The sequence below is a fragment of the Boleophthalmus pectinirostris genome, unplaced genomic scaffold (genome assembly GCF_026225935.1).
Source record: "Boleophthalmus pectinirostris isolate CB_2022bp ecotype Guang Dong unplaced genomic scaffold, ASM2622593v1 HiC_scaffold_13, whole genome shotgun sequence".
In the NCBI taxonomy this organism is placed as follows: Eukaryota; Metazoa; Chordata; class Actinopteri; order Gobiiformes; family Gobiidae; genus Boleophthalmus; species Boleophthalmus pectinirostris.
Genome location: NW_026571036.1, coordinates 2,920,737 through 2,934,118, shown reverse-complemented (window position 1 = coordinate 2,934,118; position 13,382 = coordinate 2,920,737). Strand labels below are relative to the sequence as shown.

Here is a 13,382-nt window from a genome sequence, read left to right as displayed (position 1 = left end):
ACAGCGGAGCTTCTCACTCTGTTCCTCCTCTTCCTCAGTCACTGAAACACACACAGCACCTCATAACTCTCCCATATTCTGTTTTCAGACTTTTTGACTTGACTTAAATAATGTATTAATAATGGTTTTAATATGCACTGTCCATAAATAAAAGTTTATATCAGTCGTAATAATAAAAGATTTTCTTCTTATTGCACATTTGAAAACAAATGTCAAAGTGCCACAGTCGGTTTAAATAAAGAAAACAGAAGTTGTTCAGAGCTGTCCACAAACCCACTGAGGTTTCATGTTTTGTGGTGTTGTTGTCGTCACTGATCACATGAGCTGTGGAGATGTGACAGAAAACAGAGAAGAACAAAACTAAATATAAACTATGATCAAATAAAGACATGTTCAAAATAAGATTTCAATAAAACTATGACAAAAATGACCAGTTTGGACAAAAAACTGTGCTACAATTTCACACAAACAATTGATACTTTGCAAAGACGTCGCACTGGGGGTGTTCTACATGTATGTCTATTGTGAAACATTCAGCGGTGACCTCTGGTTAAAATCTAACAGAGTAACAGAGCAGTGCCTCCAGTTAGAATCACTCTCCCAGAGAATGTTGATGAAATCAGCTGCAAAGTATCAGTAAAGTTCAGGTGTGTTAAAGCACTCACATGAAACCACAGACAGATGAACTGAAGACTGAGAGATTAATGATCCTTCTTCTCTTTCAAACTGTTGACAGTAGAAGGTTCCAGCCTCCTGAGGACGGACGTGTTGGATCCTCAGACCACACTGTTCTGTCAGTGTGAGACGCTCGGACAGAAGCTCAGAGACTCTGGAGCCGATCTGTCCCAGAATGATCAGCTCCACAGTCCGTAATCCATCAGCTGTAACAAAAGTCCATGTGGTGTTTCTGCACAAACTCTGTCCTGGTTCAACATTGGGACAAGTTAAAACAACGTCTGCTCCTTCTCTCACCAACACAGACCGAGACAGAGACGAATCTGTGGAGAAAAAAAAGTGACTTCCTTCTGTTCTATTTCTCTATCAGCAGGGGTCAGTCATAACCAGAACTAAACCAGAACTAAACCAGGACTAAACCAGGACTGAACCAGGACCAAAATAAAAACTAAGCAATCAAAGAATTTACAGGATTTAAAATAATCTGGAAGCAAAAACATATGTCTGACTGTGCAGTAAAGAATCAGGAGCAGGAGCACTGGGGTGTCCTGTCCTGTGTCCCTGTCCTGTGTCCCTGTCCTGTGTCCCTGTCCTGTGTCCCTGTCCTGTGTCCCTGTCACCTCCTTTTTCTCTGAGATCTACACTTCTGCTTTTGACCCACACCTTCTGTGAAACTGTCTTTAGCTCTGTTCTAATTCCGTCTTCCTCAGAAACACACATTTGTGTTTCACAGTTTAAAGACGTCATATTCAGCTAAATTGATTTTCTAGAGTTTTCTATCATGTTTTAATGTTGTTCTCTCGTCAAAAAACCTGCCAGAAGAGAAAAACCTGCCGAAAACCTCCTCTGCTCCTGTCAGTGGGGATCAGTTACAACCAGAACTGAACCAGATCTAAACCAGGACTGAACCAGGACTAAACCAGGACTAAACCAGGACTAAACCAGGTCTGAACCAGGACCAAAATAAAAACTAAGCAATCAAAGAATTTACAGGATTTAAAATAATCTGGAAGCAAAAAGTAAAACATATGTCTGACCTGCGCAGTGAAGAATCAGGAGCAGGAACACTGGGGTGAACACAGCCATCGCCTCCTGTGTCCCTGTCCTGTGTCCCTGTCGTGTGTCCCTGTCGTGTGTCCCTGTCGTGTGTCCCTGTCGTGTGTCCCTGTCGTGTGTCTCTGTCTCCTCTGTGTCTCTGAACTGTCCTCAAAAGTCCTGTCACCACCTTTATGTCTCAGATCTGTACTGCGCTTCTGCCTTTAACCCACATCCTCTTTGAAACTGTCTTTTAGCTCTGTTCTAATTCTGTCTTCCTCAGAAACACAGACGTCATATTCTATAAAACACTCACTGTGTGTTGAGTCCAGCGCGGTGACCAGGCTCAGGCTGTGACAGAGGTTCATATGGAGAACACACTGCACACTCACTGCAGCCTGAATAAAACGCCACAGAAATGTTATTGGATCACAGATTCATGTGTTTATAGGAAATAATTTAAGAAAATATATGACTTACTGTTATGAGTCTTGGCCCTTTGATGTATTATTGTAAGCGACATTTCTATTTCCTGTCTCACTCCAGACTTTTATTGTGAAAACGGAAGTGAGCTCGGGCAGTTCTGAAAACGTTCTACTGCACCGTGTGGTGATGAGACGGAGCTGTCAGCTTCTCCTGGAGGCAGCCTGAACAGAGGATGTTAAGAAAGAGGCTTGGAGAGTTAGAACAGGTCTCACATGTCTCTTTATTTGAGTCAGGCAGGTTCAGGTCTCAAGATTCAAGTTGATTCAGCATGATTTTGCCTACACGGCGTCTCTCAGTGCATCAGTCGTCCTTCGACAACGCGGTCGGCGTTTCCCCCACTCATGCACAGAAACACTGGGTGCCTTTTATACCAGCATAACTGTTGAGTTAACATCTTTATGGAAAAATACACAGCAGTTTTGTCCCAACACGTGTCCCATAACAGACTGACAGATGCTAAAGGTTGGAGACACACCCCTTATCTGTCCCATATACATTCACCATTGACATCATATCCCAACCTCATGGACACTCCAAAGTCCAAAAACATACACAGCATGTAACAGGGCAAATTACAGGGCGTATTAACATATGAATGAAACTTTAAAAACACAGGGTAGAAGCCCACAACACACACACACACACACACACAGACACACACACACACAGACAGAGACAGACACACACAGACACAGACAGACACACACAGACACACACACACACACACACACACAGACACACACACACTCATCCAAGAAATCCATAAGATTTCATAACTATTGTGTTCTAGATGTTCCAAATCCCAAATTGTGCTTGTTTATGTGCAGAAGATACAATGTGAAAATAGTTAGTTTGCATGAGATGGGCCCTTTAAGTCTGTGAAGGTTCCAGACAGACCCTGGACTCAGAGTGTTCATAAGGCCTGGGTTATTCCTCTGTTGTCTGACGGGGACACCACTGATCCTGTGGAGATTCACGACTGCTGCTGCTTTACAACACAATAATCGTACTTCTTCTGTCAGTGAGGTGTGGGTTTTGTTTTTGGTGGAAGTGTCAAAGAGGACCAACAATGTGAGATCTAAAATCAGAGAGCTTTATTGAGTCTCACACAGGTAAATCTAGCAGCATCCAAGCTAAAATGAACAGCGTAAGTACGGCCCCTCCAGAAAAAGGAAAAGGAGAGCCCTGAGATATGTTTGTTTACAGTTTTTATAGTGTGTATCAGGGCACCCACAGGAACTCAAACGCCAGTGGATTCTATTGTATTCTATGTGTGTGCGTCTTATTCGTATTCACGCGTCATTAACTTTTATTTCATTTTGTAAAGTGCATTGATATATGTGGATACTTAATAGAGGATAAGCATCTTATAAAAGTGAAATTGCACACAGTTTATGCGGCTTTGGGCTGCGCGCTAGTCCACCCCAGGCTTCGATGTCCAGTTCCTCCTCTGTAACACCAGGGGGCGCAGTGAACCGGAAATGCTGCATCAGAGTCACAAAGAAGATAAAGAGCTCCATCCGGACCAGACCTTCTCCAACACAAACTCTGTGACCTGCAATGTCAAAGTCCCAAAGAAGCGAGTCACATTTAAGTGTATTTTAATGGGGTCTGATATCAGCCTATGGGTAGTTTTCAGATTCTCGAAAGTGATAATGTCATGTCTGAGATGAGGCTATAGTTAGTTGAGTGAGCCCAAAATGATATCTCTCTTGCACAAACATAAACGTGGGAGTGAAGTGTCTTGCCCAATTGCACAACAGCAGCATGCAGGAGTCAGACATTTGGATTGCTGGGTGACTCCTCTTAGCTCTACAATTCCAATTTTGCATTAAAAATATGACTCTGGGATCAAGTGTATTCTGACATCCCAGTTCTAAAGATTGGTTCATTTTACTAGAGACTTTACAGACCTGCAGAGAAGGGCATGAAGGCGTCTCTCTTCCTGAACTTTCCGTCTTTGTGGAGGAAGTGAGCTGGATAGAAACTGTGGGGCTGTTCCCATTCGCTCTCGTCAAAGAGCACTGAGGCCAACACAGGATACACTGTGGTCCCCTGAGGTCACATGTAAAGTGTTTGAGTAGTTTACGAGATCAGATATGTTTAAAAATGGACTTTTACCTTCTTGATGAAGTGTCCCTGGAAGGTGATGTCTCGATTCGTTCTGTGGGACAGGTTCATTGGGACGACGTTGGCCATTCTCTGACTCTCGTGGATCACTGCGTCGGTGAACGGCAGGTGTTTTCTGTCCTGAAGCTGCACCTGTCGAGTTCCGATCACCCTGACGATCTCCTCACGGACCTGATCTGAGAGACACAGCAAGAACCAGTAGTTTATACAGTAGACACTGTACAAAACACTGACCTCAGCACCTAGAAAACCTGGACTCCCTGCGAACCTACGGCAGGAGTCTGTTTCTGGACTTCAGTTCACCAAGTGCTGCACCACAACTTTGTAAAACTGATACCACCCTCACTGGGCTCACTTCAGACGGCAATGATTTAGCACTGAACGATCGTTTTGGACCGAGAATCGCGACCTCAGACAACACGATTTTGGGAGCCCAAAGCTGTTTTTTTGTTTTTTTTGTTTTTTGCACTGCTTCTAAAGGCCAATTTAATTCTGAGTCGACTCAATGCACACTTCCGCCATCACCTTGTCGCCATCGTATTTCTTGGGGTTCACATCTCTTCGGATCTCTCCTGGTCAGTCAACACCTCAGCACTGGTCAAAAAGGGCCAGCAGCGGCTACACTTCCTGAGGTGCTCAGGAAGGAGAAACTAAACACAAGCCTGCTGGTGACCTTTTATCGTTCCACCATTGGTCGCCTGCTGACCTCTGCTGTGACAGTACAGCACTCTCGCTGCACAGAAGCTGACAGGAAGCGCCTGCAGAGGGTGACCAGCACTGTACAGGACACTGTTGGCTGCCCTCTGCCTTCCTTAAGAAAATTATACAACTCCCACTGTCTCAGCAGAGCAAGGAAAATCATTTAGGACAATACACACCCTGGATTCCACCTGTTCAAACTGTTGACTTCTAGGCAGGCACTTTAGGTCAATTCCAGCTAGGACCAATAGACTCAGGGACAGCTCCTTCCCCAAAGCTGTCGCCATAATCAATGAGAACTGTTCATTTCTTTCATTTATTAATTAATTAATTCTTGCACTTTGACGGAGCAGCTCTGAATTTTATTATACTATTGTATAATGACAATAAAGGCTTTCTATTCTATTTGATTTATGGATCTTGCTTCGAGGTCCATGCACCACAAAGTAATTCAGCATCACAACACTAGGAGGCGACGATTTAAACCTGGTGTTCATGTAAAGTTTAACATGAACCATTTCCAACGTGATAGAAGCACGGAAAAGACTCACCATCAGCAGCACATCCTCTGTCACAGAAAGAACACTCATATTCCACTGAGTCGTGTCCTTTAGTCCAACAGAAGCTGAACCACATCAGCAGTTTTTTTTTTTTTTTCAGTTCTTATAGTTTATGTAAATGAGTCATGTGGTTTTAAGTTTTGTTTCTGTAACACGTAAACAAATGTGTCAAAGCTGCTTTAAACACATTATTACTGATTATTGAAAGAAAGAAAAGCGGAGAACAGGAAATGTCTGTAGAACGATGGTAGAGACGCCCAATCACAGCTCTTACTGTCTGCGTAAAATATAGTTAATATGATTAACTGAGATTCAGGAGTGGGACGACGCCTCAACCGCCCTCTTCTTCTCCTCTCACCAGCGAACCACAACTCACCTCGGCCACACCTCTAATTTCTTAGAAGCCTATTTTTAGCAGCATTTCCCATCGTCCCAGTTTGTCTCCACTATCTCGGCCCCACCTTCCCACCTCTTATTTTGTTTGTCTTTCAGTCATAAGAGTCTTACGACGGGGGTCCTGTTCCGGCTGGGCCAATTGAAGATTGAGACAGAGCTCCCACCAAGAGTCTCAACCCGCCCATCTCTGCCCCACTTTGTACATTATTAATAAACTTCTTTGTACTATGTCATCATTGGTGTGGTCCTAGCTAGTGAATTGGGCTTTATGGTCCAGCGTCAAATCGTCAGTTTTGGACTCTGGAATGACATAAGTTTCTGTGATGTTTACAAATGTTCATGTGCACTGAAACTTGATTTGAAAATCAGAAATCGCAATTCAATTTTATCTTAAAATTGTTCAGCCCTACAATAAGTCTTACAGCAGGAGGGAGGTGGACCGGTTGGTGACCTGATGCAGTGGTAACAACCTGGAGCTCAACATCCAGACGACAGTGGAGATAATGGTGGACTTTAGTCAAATCACAGCTCCTCTGCCCCCATTCAGTCAAACAGACACCCCCATCACCATCATGGACTCCTTCTGCTTCCTCAGCACCACCATCACCCAGGACCTCAAGTGGGAGCTCCTCGTCCAGAAGGCCCAGCAGAGGCTGTACTTCCTGCAGAGGGCGGCTGAGGAAAGCCAAGCTCCAGCTCAGATGATGGCGCAGTTCTACACAAACATCACTGAGGGTACTCGCCTTGTATGTGGGGGTACTCGCCTTGTATGTGGGGGTACTCGCCTTGTATGTGGGGGTACTCGCCTTGTATGTGGGGGTACTCACCTTATTGCCTTGTATGTGGGTACTCGCCTTGTATGTGGGGTACTCACCTTGCCTTGTATGTGGGGGTACTCGCCTTGTATGTGGGGGTACTCGCCTTGTATGTGGGGGTACTTGGCCATGTAGAGCAGGCTCCATGTCAGAGTGTTGGCCGTGGTCTCTGTTCCAGCCACATTCAAATTACCCACGATCATGATCAGGTTGCGCATGTGGAACTCACTGTCCTTAATCCCCGCCTCCTGGAACAAAAGACCCATCCTCATGTTTGTTACGTCAGATCACAACAGTTAACAGTTTATCTAGTCAGACTGCTGATGTATGAGATTTAAAATTTCTGGAGCTACCAACTTAAACACAAAAAGCACAAACATTTACGTTGTCTCTGATAGGAAAGAGAGATACTGTTGATCCAGAGGGAACTTCAGGGTTGAAGTTGATATCGCTGCAACATTTACATTTCACATCTTCACCAAGCTCAAAAAACTAAAAGTTTCAAAAACTGCTCAATGTGTGAGCCAAGCAGCCACCAGAGCCACAAACCACTCTGATCCTATGGAAATGTTTTTTATACTTGAGCATCAAATACTTCACAATCCACCTGAGAACCAATCAGATGTGTTGCTGTCTACAAACTTTGTTTGTTCACCTCCAGTCCAGAATAGCTTTGAGAACTGCAGGTGGAATTTACATTAAAAACCTCGCGCCTCACTGCGCTTGTACAAAAAAGTAAAGTAATAATGTCTGTGCAGATACACATTCAGTTTTAAACAAAATATGAAACATATAACCTAGTACAAAATAATGACTTTATTCATTTTTTAAGTTAGTGAGTGGGACGCACTGTGTTTGTCACAAATGACAGTTTCTCACCTCCAGCTGCTGTTGTTTGATGAGAAACGCGTCCACGATTCCTCGGCTCCGGGCGGGGTCCAGCGTCTTCTTTAACTGACCGATTAGTTTAAAGTACAGCTTTTCTTTCTCAACTCTCATCCTGCCGATTTCAGCCCGTTCCTTGGAGACCCACTTCCCAATCCATGGGAAAATCTGGTACAGCTGTTGAGAAAAATAGTGATGTTTTAGTTATAGAATTAAAACAAGACATTTGGAAAACCGAAAAGCCTGGAAAACAGGCTTGTAAACATGGCTGACTCCCCACCCAAAGAGAATTCCTCTAGGAAACCCTGTTTCTTTAAATAAATAAATAAATCTGGCAGCAGATATCCGGTAAGAGGCTCAGGCTTTCTTGTGTCTTTGACCCTGTGTACATCCTGGTGCACAACAATATTCCACAATCTTTGAAATTCCCATAAAGTTTGGTTGCAGCTCAAGTCATTATTTTCTATGGGAATTCTCCGCCGTGACCACTGCTGGTGTGGGGTTTGGAGGTGCATGCTGGGATGGCGTGACGACAACTGCAGGAGCTCTATGTGTCTGTTCTGGACCTGCTCTGCTTCAGGGAAACACAGGACGCTTCTTCAGACGTGGTTTTGATTTGCATCTGTGAGAGGTGAGTGATAACACACTGTTCTAACACAGCGCTGTGTTTAAGGGGATTTTTCAAGTTCAAGTTCAAAATGTTTAGTGTCAATTGTTCATATGAAAAACATAAAGAATCGAAATTGTGTTTCTCACTTATGTGTATGAATGAATAATAATTGTAAATAGTGCAAAGGGCTTATAGTGCACAAGACAAACTTTTTGGGGGAGTCGGGGGTGGGTCTGAGTCTGTGTTCTTTTGAGAGTTCTGTTCTTGGGGAGATGCAGATTCCTGGGAGAGAGTTCAGCATCCTATCAGCCTGGTGGATGAAGCTGTTGGTGAGTCTGGTGGTGCAGGAACGGAGGCTCTTGTCCCTCCTCCTGGAGAGCAGGAGACTTGTGTGCAGGATTCAGCTGGAGGTTGTTGTCTCTGCACCACGTGGTCAGAAGGTCGACCTCTTTCCTGTAGTGAGTCTCGTCACTCTTGGTGATGAGACCCTCTAGAGTTGTGTCGTTTGTGAACTTCACCAAGTGGCTGGTGCTGTAAGTTGTTGTGCAGTCGTGTGTCAGCAGGGTGAAGAGCAGAGGACTGAGCACGCAGCCTTGGGGAGCCCCTGTGCTCAGAGTGATGGTGCTTGAGGTTTTGTTGCCAACACGTTCTGCTTGTGTCTCTGTTGGAGGAAGTCAGGTGCAGAGACCAGCTTGTGGAGTTTGCAGATGAGTTGTTGTGGTATTTTGGTGTCAAATAATGTAGGGTACAAATAAATATACACATTTGCAATGTAGTTTACATAAACTGTTGTTAAATGTTCTTGTTGTTAAATTCTTATTGACGAAATATTAATGTCCACCCCAAGTCTGCTTGCCTACCCATAAAAGTCACTGCATGCAAGTTTCCTGTGAAATGTGCAGCTTCTATGTGCTGTTTACCTGCACAGATTTGGTGATTAACAGTTGGATGCTTCGTCTCACGCTGTACAAGTAGTTCTTAAACTCAGGGTCGTCATACTCAAACCTGTCTCCAAACACCATGGAGCAGATAATGTTAAACAGTGCCGCAGGTATTATCTTAGATGTGTCCAACGGTCCACCTGCAACAACAGAAAATATGACAAATAAAAACTAAAACTTTTCAGGTGGAGGTTTTGCCACCCTGTTGCCCCATTGAGATTTCTATTCCTTAAGTTTTCCACACAATAACATTAAATTTATCTCTATAGAGACAAGCAGCACTCAAACAGGAATGTGTCTGTGTGTTTCCTGATGCCTTCAGCTTCCAGACCTTCTCCAGCTCCTCCTTGAGCCCCTGGTGTTTCTCTAGTTTCTCATGTTCCTTTTTCATGATATTACCATCTCTTGGTGTTGTGATGTTCCACCACCAAGGCTCTGCTCTGTTCTTCTCCACCACCACTATGTCTGGTTGGTCCATCACCATCCTGTCAGTCTGTATCTGGATCCCACAGGATCTTGGCTCAGTCGTTCTCCACAACCTTTGGAGGTGTTTCCCACATTGACCCTGGTGTCTCCAGCCTGTACTCTGCTCAGATGTTTCTGTGACTATGGCTCCACTTGGTTCTGTGGCTCCATGTTTGTTTCCCTGCAGCATCTTACACCTGCAGTTCTGTGCTGGACTGTCTCAGGAGAGTCTGTGCACATCTTACACGTTGGTCTTGTCTGGTGTGGTAGATCTAACTAAGTTTTTATTTATATAGCACTTTTCACAGACATGTCACAAAGACACTTTACAGAGCATTATTCATTTGCTCCATGCCAGGTGATGGTAAGATATCATTGTAGCCACAGCTGCCCTGGGACAGACTGACAGAAGTGAGGCTGCCAATCTGCACCATCAGCCCCTCTGACCACCACCAACACTCACACACACCCCATTCTTACTAGGCAATACGGGTGAAGTGTCTTGCCTAAGGACACAACAACAGTTTTTTTGACTGGTGCCCCCTGTGGCTCCCATCCACGTACTAACCAGGCCTGGTCCTGCTGAGCTTCTGAGGTGTGACAGGATCAGGCTTTGACAAACCGGTGTGGACACAGATCTGGGCCTCTGTTGCTCTGGTGCCCAGGTCCTGCTCCTGTGCTCCAGGGTAAGTGTCTCTGTGTGTCCTTCAGACCCTCTCAAGACATTAGTAGGATTCCTTGATATCGGCCACTTCAGTTCTGTTCTGGTGGTGTGTTCCATGAAGGGCTTGTGTCCCACGATGGTCTCTCCAGCACCTCTTCCTCTGCGCTCCCCTGTCTCTGAGCAGACATCCTCTGAGCACGTCGTCTGTCGGGGCCTTGATGTTCTTATGGATCTTGAATGTTTCATTCTGGTCAGTGGTTTCCACACTCACTAGTCCGTCCTTCGGCCTCTCATACAGCCTCACATAGATAAGTGGAAGCCACAGAACATTTTAAACAATGTATATTATCACTATGAAGACGAGCAGAGAGCAGCAGAGCCACCAGAAAAGTTCCATAGTGCTCCTTTATTATGAATAATACCTTTGAATGACTTGATTCTCTGCAGCAGGTGTCCACACTCCTCTATGATCTTGTCTTCACAGGCCCTCTTCCCCATCCCGAAGTCTCTCAGGTTGGTCAGAACAAAGCGCCGCATCTCCCTCCATGTTTTTCCATTAGCAAAGACAATTCCTGAAAACATTCACAGAAACAATGAGAAATGCACTTTAGTTTGGCTTTATTGGTTTATGTGTAAGTGTGTCAGGCACGGGTGGGCAAGGGCGCCTGAAGGATTATGGGAGGGTACACAAAGCCAAGTGGAAGACAGACCCTCCACTCAGTCTGCACATTTACACCTGACACATGGGGCTTTGGAGGTCCATGTCTCTGTGAAACGGGAAACAGTCATTATTCGTTTTTTTTTTTTTTTTCTTTTTTCATTTAAACACAAAATCAAAAACTAAAAAACAAATTATCTGTTTTTTTCATTTTAAGTTTGTAGAATAATGAAGAAAATAGTTGTTTTTTCGTGTTTTTTTTTGTTTTATTTTGAAAAACGACTGAACGAATGATACACGGATTACTAGGTGGCGCCAGCCTGGTTACAAAAATCTTCATTTGGACGAGTATACAGCCCCAACACTTTCCCCCACCCCTCTGCCATAACAGTAAGTGGGACACCCCCACCCCGACTCGTGAAAACACAAACGGAGGTGTAGGGGAAAGTGTGAGGGCCAAGGGGCGTAATGGGTTTCAGCCTTAGTCTGAGGACCTGTCCAAATGACAACGTTTTTTGGTCAAAACGGAGAAGTTTGCATTGGTTTTGACCTTTCGTCCATACAGAGTCGGCGTTTCGGGATGGCGAAAATTGTGTTTTTTGAGAATGGGTTCCAGAGTGGAGAAATCTGAGAACGCTGGTGCTGTGATGTCGTGTGGACGAGCAAACTGCAGCTTTTGGAAAATGATGAAGTCGCCACCCCGTCATCGCCAGAGTCCTCCGATGCAGCGAAGTCTGTAGCCCTCGAACTGGTCTCCACGAACCGTAAGGTCGTTGCCAAAATGTGACAGGTGCAGCCCACGGAGACGCTCCTGTCGCCCAACAACCGAGACACGCACTAATGCTAATGCTAACAACACGCACCACAGACAATGGATAAATAACAAAGATTACGCACGGGTAATTAAACTGTTGGATTTTGACACCAAGTTATTCCAATAATTCTCAGCCAAATCTTATGGCTAAAAATGAAAATGTATGTTTAACTTTTGCAAAACAAATTGTCTATATTTCTGGAATACATTTAAAACAGGCTAAATGACCTTAAAGTTAAAAAAAAAAAACTGTGATGACATTTGCATTATTAAAGCAGAACTAAGTAACATTTTTACCTTAATTAGTGTGTGTTTGAAGGGTACACTGGCGCCCCCTGCTGTCTCTGGGCGGAAAAAACAGACATGTAACTTTGTCATGTCGTCAGCTCCCAGCGCTCTGGTCTCGTGAGCGCCAAATTGCTTTACGACACTTCTCCATACACACAGGTAACCGAGCTGCAACACTCCCCTTACCGAGACTCGCCGCAGTTCAATATCTAGAGTTTATTTGTGAAGCGTCAGCCATGTCATGACCAGCTCAGAGACAGAGGAAGCCTTTGTCCGAGGACGCAAGAAAAAGAAAACGTGAATCGGACACAGAGCCCGAGCTCACAGGAGTCAATGTGAGGAAGGAGTTTGAGGAATAACAGAGCTCAAGGAAAACGGAGCAAAGCAGATCTGCAGATATTGTTACTGAACACGTAAGTTTCACGTGCATTGCTCCTATCACTGTTATAGTTCTGTAACTTGAGTAATTGTTGGATGTATACAGTTTGTGTTGTCAGTGAACAAAAACAAGTGCAATTTGGAAGTTTATCCCTGACGTGATATCTGACTATGACTATGTTTACACTGAAACGAATCACTGTATCGGAAATGATCTGCATCCAAACACGTTTCTTTGTCTGCAAGTCTTATCTATCCACACAGCTTTGAGCATATTTGTTTACATTTTACAGAAACAAAATTTAAAACCGCATGGCTAATTTGCATAAACTAAGCACTCATAAAACAGGTCGCTATTGTGGTTTGATGCGGTTCAGCTTCTGTCAGACTAAAAGACACGACTCAGTGGAATATGAGTGTTCTTTCTGTGACAGAGGGGTGTTCTGCTGATGGTGAGTCTGTTCTAACTTTAGCCCAGATGTAAAATCAGCCCGAACGTTTAGTAATGCATTTGTGTTAGATCAGCCCGTTTGGAATTTCGAGGGAAATTTTATGTGATATTATTTATTTAAAGAGTGAAATTACATTACCCACCTGAGATATTGTTGTGTACAATGTTCACCAGCTTTGTGAAAACTTTTTTTTTTTTTGGACTTTAGGATAGACTTATTATTATTATTATTATTATTATTATTATTATTATTATTATTATTATTATTAAATTGTATTTATTTATTTATTTTTATTAAATTATCATTACTATTTTCCTTATTTTCCATCTGATCTTAGATCTCTATTTAATTTTTTTTACTCCGACCTTTAGGAGTTTTATGTTTGTTTTATGTTTCCGGTCCGCCGAACTTGAATAAATTATAATAATAAA

General features: G+C 43.7%; 1 protein-coding gene across 1 annotated transcript; it reads right to left on the bottom strand.

The window, feature by feature from the left end:
• Positions 1 to 3,392: 3,392 nt before the first annotated feature.
• LOC129407699 (cytochrome P450 2K1-like) lies at positions 3,393 to 10,931 on the bottom strand. Its single transcript, XM_055149583.1, has 7 exons — positions 10,784 to 10,931; positions 9,212 to 9,372; positions 7,676 to 7,858; positions 6,903 to 7,044; positions 4,318 to 4,502; positions 4,110 to 4,251; positions 3,393 to 3,751 (listed from the first exon to the last, which is right to left on the bottom strand). The coding sequence occupies exons 1-7, from the start codon at positions 10,896 to 10,898 to the stop codon at positions 3,564 to 3,566; spliced, it is 1,116 nt and encodes a 371-aa protein (XP_055005558.1). The 5' UTR covers positions 10,899 to 10,931; the 3' UTR covers positions 3,393 to 3,563.
• Between the last annotated feature and the right edge of the window lie 2,451 nt (positions 10,932 to 13,382).

Bases quoted from the DNA above. Each gene is read 5' to 3' on its own strand.
- LOC129407699 (XM_055149583.1), bottom strand. From the start codon at position 10,898: ATGCGGCGCTTTGTTCTGACCAACCTGAGAGACTTCGGGATGGGGAAG. The intron at 4,252-4,317 runs GTAAAAGTCCAT...ATGTGACCTCAG, and splicing joins AGGGACACTTCATCAAGAAG to GGGACCACAGTGTATCCTGT. The intron at 3,752-4,109 runs GTCTGTAAAGTC...TTGACATTGCAG, and splicing joins CTTCATGCCCTTCTCTGCAG to GTCACAGAGTTTGTGTTGGA.